The 8,058-nt window shown below is 37.0% G+C and overlaps 1 protein-coding gene across 1 annotated transcript in view; it reads left to right on the plus strand.

The window, feature by feature from the left end:
- The window catches only part of LOC116463701 (coiled-coil domain-containing protein 30-like), a 159,004-nt gene that overhangs the window by 11,677 nt on the left and 139,269 nt on the right, over window positions 1-8,058 (plus strand). The window contains exon 3 of the mRNA XM_032146915.2: window positions 6,209-6,280. Coding sequence (XP_032002806.1) covers window positions 6,209-6,280 — 72 coding nt within the window. The remainder of the gene's footprint in view (window positions 1-6,208; window positions 6,281-8,058) is intronic.

The raw sequence follows: 8,058 nt of genomic DNA on the forward strand, positions 1-8,058 counted from the left end.
AAAAAAAAAAAAAAAAAAAAAAAAAAAATTAAATTATAATTCTCTCCTTTCTATATTTTTAATACGTGACTGATTCTTTTACAAATGCAATATATAGGTTAATTTAGAATCATAAACATTAAAAATGTTAAATGTATAAAACAATAATGATTATGCCAAACTGTGTGATTAAAAACAAATAATAAAAAACAAAGAATATCAGGACATAAATTTTTTATAAATACATTTTAAACAGTGGACACAAATAACTTTTCAGAATGATGAAATGTTCCATATCCCGTTTGGGTTGGTGGGTATACAATTGTACATATTTGTCAGAATTCTTCAAACTATGCACTTAAAAGGGTGCATTTTACTGTATACAATTTATTCCTTAGTAAACACAATCTAAAAAGAAAATAAATTTGGTCACATGAGCATGATGAGAAGCAATATTTGCTGCTTGCAATACAAGAAGAAAAAGGAAAAGCTGGATATTCAGTACCCTTAGTAGTTACATTTGGACACAACAGAACACAATCACATAGCAACCTGTTCTATCAGCAGTTGCTCTGTAGGGTAAATCCCAAGCGTATCAACTGAAAGCCATCTCCATAGTGAGTCTATTAGGACTGTTGGGAAGCTGAATTAGCAAGTCCTTTCGGAATGTTGTGTGCAGTATCAGTGTGTGCGCCATCTGTAACTTCCTGAGTCATCCACTTATAGCAGAATTTGTAGCTAGGCGTGTGTTATATGACAATGTTTCCCAAGTATTACCTTGTTTCTTTCAACAAACTCTTTTTAAAATAAATCCCTTTAGCTCTCTTTAGTTTATTCTTTAACTCTCTATCACATCATAAAATTTAGACGAAAATGAAAAATTTTTTCAATGATAATTTTTTCAAGAATAAAAAAGAATTTATATAAAATATTTATTCCTCAACAAATGAATATCAAGAAAAAAGATGAATTTTTAAAGATTTAAGAGACTTATTAACCAATTATGATGTGTGGCCTTTATTGAATCCTGATTCAAATTTTTAACATTTATAAAACAATTTGAAATTTGAACACTTGCTAGACATATGAGTTAAAGATTATTGTTAAATTTTTGTTAAATTAATTTTTTGTTTAAAAAGAGTTCTTATTTTTTAGAGATATATAGTGAAATATTCATAAGTGAATGAAATGATGTCTAGGATTTGCTTCAAAATAATACCGGTCTCTACCTTATATCTATATAAAAATTAATTCAAAATGGATCACAGAGCTAAATGTAAGTTAAAACTATAAAACTGTTAGAAGAAAACAAGGAAAACATCTTCATGATCTTGGGTTAAGCAGTGATACATTAAATATGACACCAAAAGCAAAAATGATGAGAAAAACTAATACATTGGACTAAATCAAAATTTAAAACTTTTACAGTTCAAAACATACCATCAGAAATTGAAAAGACAACTCATAGACTAGAAGAAAATATTTGTGAATCATGTGTTTGATATGGATCTTACATCCAGAATATGTAACAAATTCTTACAATTTAATAATTAAAAGACAGCCCAACTTAAAAATGGGTTGAGGGGCTGGGTGTGTGACATGTGCCTGTAGTCCTAGCTACTTGGAAGGCTGAGGTGGAAGGATAGCTTGAGCCCAGGAGTTTGAGACTGCAGTGGGCGATGATTGTTCCAGCCTGGGTGACAGAGCAAGACCCTGTCTCAAAGAAAAAAAATGGGCAAAGGATTTGAAAAGGCATTTCCAGGAAGAAGATATGTGAATGACCAATAAGCACGTGAAAAGATGCTGAGCACCTCCCATCACAAAAATTGATAAGTATGTGAGGTGATAGATGTGTTAATTAGCTTGATTTAATCATCCCACAATATAAACGTATATCAAAACATTACATTGTACCCCATAAACATATACAATTATTATTTGTCGATTAAAAAAAAGATGTTCGATACCATTAGTTATTAGGGAAGTGCAAAGCAAGACCACAATGAGAGTCTACTTCATACCCACTAGAATGGCTATGCTAAAAAAGACAGATAGTGACAAGTGTTGGTAAGGATGTGGAAACATTGAAACCCTTATACATTGCTGGTAAGAAGGTAAAATAGTGAAGATACTTTGGAAAACATTTAACAGTTTCTCAAAATATTAAATGCAACCCAGAAATTCTACTCCTAGCTATCTACCCAGGAGAAATGAAAACATGTATCAACACAGACTTGTATGTAAATGTTCATAACAATATTAGTTACAGTAGCCAAGAGTTAGAAACAACCCAAATGTCTGTCAATTGGTGAACAGATAAACAAAATGCAGTATATCCATACTGTGCAGAAAGTAGCTAACAGCACACCCGACACTGCTATTCTTAAGAAAGGACTGCTTATAACAGTCACAAGCATCTGGCTGACATCTGGGAACTTGGATTTTGGGAAGGTTTCCACCATTCCTTAACCAATAGTGGCTCACTGTGCCTAAGCTGTTTATACAATGTGGTCCATGCAGAACACCTGCTTTCCTTTAAGAGTCTTGGTATATGCTAGGCAGAAAGTGTGTGTGTGACCAGCCCTCAACAAAACCTTAGGTGCTGAGTCTTTCATGAACTTCCCAGGTAGACAACATTTTACATGTATTGTCACAGTTCACTGCTGGAGACATATCCTGTGTGACTCCACTGGGAGCGGACTCTTGGAAGCTTGTTCCTGGTTTCTTCTGGCCTTTGCCCTATGCATCCTTTCCCTTTGCTGATTTTGCTTTATCCTTTTGCTGTAGGAAATCTTAGCTTTGAGTATGAACATATGTTGAGTCTTGTGAGTCCTCTTAGCACATCACCAAACCTGGGGGTGATCTTGGGAACTCCTGACACTCATATGATAGAATACTATCTGCCAGTAAAAAGGAAGGAAGTACTTATACCTGCTACATGGATGAATCTCAGAAACAAGCTAAGTAAAAGAAGTCAGATGCAAAAGATCATATATTGTGTGATTCCATTTAGATGAAATGTACATAAAAGGTAATCCTATAGAGATAGGAAGTAGATTGGCATAGCTGGGCACAGTAGCACATGCCTATGTCCCAACTACTTGCCACTTGGAAGGATGAGGCAGAAGAATCACCTAGCCTATGAGTTTGAGTCCCATCTGAGCAACATAGTGATGCCCTGTCTCAAAAAAACAATGGAAAGTAGATTAGTGGCTGTCCAGGGCTAGGTATGAAAATTGGGATTGACTAAGTGCATATGATTTTCTTAATAGGCTGATGGAAATGTTCTAAAATTAGATTGTGATGTTGCATACCTGTAGATACACGAAAAACCATTGAATTGTCCACTTGAAATATGTAATTTTTAAGGTATGTAAACTGTACCTCAAAGCTGTTAAAAATATAAGAACTGGGAGAAGTAAGTGTATTAGGTGAAAATCTAAGGTGGCCTCCAAGAGCCCCACCCCCTAGTATACACACATCTTTTCCCAGTTATTCAAACAAATACAATCTAGATGCTGCTGTGAAGAGATTTTGTAAGTGTAGTTATGGTCCCAAACCAACTGACTTTAAAGAAGGGAGATTATCTTACATGAGCCTGATCTAATCAGGTGAGATCTGAAAAGAGTCAAGGCATTTCCTGGCAAAAAAGATTTGAAGTGCAAGAGGGATTTAACATGAGGGAGATTCTTCATTAATGACTTTGAAAAGCAAATAAATAATAACTTTGAAGATGGAGGAGACCACGTAACAAAGAATGTGGGCAGCCTCCAAGACCCAAGAGAGACCTCCAACTGACAGTCAATGAGGAGATAGGGACCTCAGTCTTACACCCTCAAGGACTGATTTCAGCTAACAAGCTGAATCAGATTGGAAATGGATTCTTCTCCAGAGCCTTCAGAGAGAAACACAGCCTGGCCAACACCCTGATTTCACCCTTGTAAGACTTTGATCACAGAACCCAGGCACACCATGCCCAGACTCCTGACCTAGAGAACCATGAACTAGTAGATGGATGCTGTTGTAAGCCACTAAGTTTGTGGTAATTTGTTATACAACATTAGAAAATTAATATAATATGTAAGGGTATAAGTGAAACAAGATTGACCATGAGTTGGTAATTGTTAAAAGCTGGGTGATGGATGTAGGTATTACCATAACTCTGCCCTAGCTACTTTTGTATATATTTGAAATTTTCCATAAGTAAAAAAGTTTTTTTTTTAAATCGATGCTAACCAGACTTAGAAAGAGACTTAGAAATAGACTAAGAAAGTACAACTGTTAATCCAGTAGAGAGATCTCAAGAAAAGTTACAACCAATACAGTTTTAGAAATATTACTGGTTTAAGAGGACTATTGGAAAGCTACAATTTTCTTTCTTTTCTGTCTTTTTTTAGAGACAGGGTTTCACTCTGTTGCCCAGATTGGAGTACAGTGGCACGATCATCACTCACTCACTGAGTTCCTGGGTTTAAGTGACCCTCCTGCCTCAGTCTCATGAGTAGCTAGGACTGCAGGCATGTAGTACCACAGTTGGCTAATTTTTAAATCTTTTGTAGAGAAGGGGTTTTACTTGCCCAGGCTGGTCTCAAACTCCTGGCCTCAAGCGATCCTCATGCCTCAGCCTCCCAAGTGTTGTATAGGTGTGAGCCACTGTGCCCAACCCCAGAAAGCTACAGTTTTCAGGTATCCACACAAATATGGCAGAAACTAACCTGACCATACAAGTTAATAAATTCGGTAGTCTGATATTATCTAAATTTGGAGCAATATATTTCACTATGTGTGCTATTCCAAAAATAGTTATTTTTTTCAAATAGCAATTAAGTCAAATGTTTCAGAACATCTGAAGTACCTCTTCAGAACTTTGAGGTTCACAGAATACAGTTTGGGAGCCCCTGGTTCACATAATAAATTCTGAGCTCTCTTATGTAGCAAATAAGGTCTTTCTGGTTTGGCCTCTGCCTATGTATCCAGGTCATATCCCACACTTTCCTAATTCTCTGCACTACAGACCAGGCAGTATTAGACTATATGTAGTTCCAAAACTACTCAGTGTTCCCTCCTATGTCATCTCCTTTGTTCTGTCCTACCTCCTACATTACTCGTGTTATTCCCTCTTTCTAGAATATCCTTTCCACCTGCCCTCACTTTACTTTCCTTCTTCCATAGAGGAATACATTTGCAAAACTGGTCTTTTAGTAAAACAGAAGCTATTTTTACATCTTTGGCTCAGTGTAAACAGACCTAGGTTCACATCCCAGACATACCTTTTACTAGTTGTGTAATGTTGAGCAAGTTGCTTAACTTTTCTGAGTCTTGTTTGTCTCATCTATGAAATGGAAACATGAATATCTACTTTGCAGATTTGTTATGATGATACATATATCTGGTACTGGCAGTTGCTGCTATGGTAACAGTAGTAGTAATAATATTGCTATAGTTAGGAATACAGTTTTAGGTGAATCTGGTAGGGTATCCTGGGATTTACTCTAAAGAACTGAGTGTTACGGATGTAATAATAAAACCTTCACAATTGTGCTGATGTACTCACTCTGTGGTTAGAAGTGACCCGCTATAAAATTCATGTTAGTCTCTTACTTCTGGGAGGTTCTTCATTCTGATAATGTAGGAGATCCACCAGCAATATCACTGGTGATGAGGAGACCACAGGAGACAAAGGGATAAAACCTGAGATAGAGAACCCAAATCCAATAGACTCCAATGCGTCATGTCTTCCTAAATATCATTGTGCCATCCTTATACAATTCTTGCATAGTACCAAAAGCTATTTCCTGAAATTTTGTTTTTTTGATATATCTAGCAGCTATTGGCAAAATTCTAAATATGATTGATTGCAGAAATTATTTTTACTTATTTCTGGGTGTAATTTCTTTTTGCTAAACTGGTAGTACCATACCTAAAAACTTTCAGCTTTTCCTGTTGTTTACAGTGGTTTAAATTCCTCTTCATCATGAAATCTAATGGAGGAAACTATTAGGGAAAGAAAATTACGAGATCAGATAATCAGGGATAGGGCTAAATATAGGGTGCGGTAGGAACTCTAAGAGAGAAGTCTGGGAAAATTCCATGAGGAGCTGACATTTAAGCAGAAACTCCAAGGACAGTAGCCAGGTGAAAGAAAGTGTTCCAGAGAGAGAGTCATCTGAAATTTGATTATTATACTAATCATTTGCTCCTTATACAAATATTTTATTTCTTTTTTTAGATTCTGCACTTAAGAAGGCTCAACTAGAAATTGACAAATTGAAGGAAAATTTGGTAAAGCTGAAAGAAAATGGTAAGTCATTCTAGAAGATACGATAATTATTATTTAGTAGCTAAGAACGATGGTACATGCCTGCAGTCCCAAAGACTTGGGAGGCTTGGGCCCAGGAGTTGGAGGTTGCAGTGAGCCATGTCTGTGCCACTGCACTCCAGCCTGGGCGATAATGCAGGACCCCATCTCAAAAGAATAAATTTTTAAAAAATTATTATTTAATAATAATACATTAAGAAATAATATACATTAATAATATGCTTTAAAATAATATTTAGGAATTAAAATAATGAGTACTATGACTATTATTGCTGTTGCTACTGCTGTTATTATTACTACTACTACTACCAGTACTACTACCATTTATTGCTTACTAAGTGACAGGTACTCTGCCAGGCATTTCACATGCGTTATCTGTAATCCTCACAACAGTCTATGGCCATACCACCCTGAACACACATATCTCATCTAATCCTCATAGCAGTTCCAAGTAGTGAGTAATAGTATCCCCATTTCTTAGATAAGCAAACTGAGTCATGGCAAAGTTAAGTGAGTTATCCAGTAGCTACATTAAGTATCAGAGCTGGTATTTGACTCTTTGTATGTCTGACTCCCAAACCTGTGATCAACACAAATCATGCATATTTTACTGGGACCACTGACACCAATATACTTTATAATGCATTTAACAATACTTTATACATATTTGTTCACTGGGAAGCCAATAGGCTTGAATCAGTGGTGAATTAATCTGACCCTAGCTTGCCTATATAAAAATGCTACCAGTTATCAATAATATAATGAAATTTGACTATTTTAATGGTAATGGCTAAAAAATTTTTAAATACGTTTACCAGTTATTAAATTCTAAAACTACACATACCCTCCTTTTAAAAATGTATGAATACAATTATAAAATGAACACTGCTTTCTTAGTAATTAATAGAACAAGTAAACAGAAAAAAATCAGTAAGGATAGAAAAGTCCTAAAAATACTAGCAATCCACATGACCTAGTTGATATTTATAGAAAATTTCACCAGAATACACATTCTTTTCATATACCCATGAAACATTCACCAAGAGAGACCATTGTGGTGGAACTGGAGATCATTATGCTAACAGAAATAAGCCAGGCACAGAAAGACAAACATTGCGTGTTCTCACTTATTTGTGGAATCTAAAAATCAAAGCAGTTGAACTCATGGACATAGAAAGCAGAAAGATTGTTACCAGAGGCTGGGAAGGAGAGTAGAAGGGCAGTTTCAGGGGGAGGTGGGGAATGGCTAATGGGTAAAAAAAAAAAAAAAGAAAGAATAAGACCTAGTATTTGGTCGGGGAGCCAAGATGGCCGAATAGGAACAGCTCCGGTCTCCAGCTCCCAGCCCGAGCGACACAGAAGACTGGTGATTTCTGCATTTCTGCTTGAGGTACCGGTTTCATCTCACTAGGGAGTGCCAAACAGTGGGTGCAGGATAGTCGGTGAAGCGCACTGTGCGCGAGCCTAAGCAGGGCGAGGCACTGCCTCACTCGGGAAGCGCAAGGGGTCAGGGAGTTCCCTTTCCTAGTCAAAGAAAGGGGTAACAGACGGCACCTGGAAAATCGGGTCAGTCCCACCCTCATACTGCGTTTTCCCAACGGGCCTGGAAAACGGCACACTAGGAGATTGTATCCCGCACCTGGCTCGGAGGGTCCTATGCCCACGGAGTCTCCCTGATTGCTAGCACAGCAGTCTGAGATCAAGCTGCAAGGCGGCAGTGAGGCTGGGGGAGGGGCGCCCGCCATTACCCAGGCTTGCTT

This window comes from Hylobates moloch, unplaced genomic scaffold, assembly GCF_009828535.3.
Source record: "Hylobates moloch isolate HMO894 unplaced genomic scaffold, HMol_V3 SCAFFOLD_54, whole genome shotgun sequence".
Lineage (NCBI taxonomy): Eukaryota > Metazoa > Chordata > Mammalia > Primates > Hylobatidae > Hylobates > Hylobates moloch.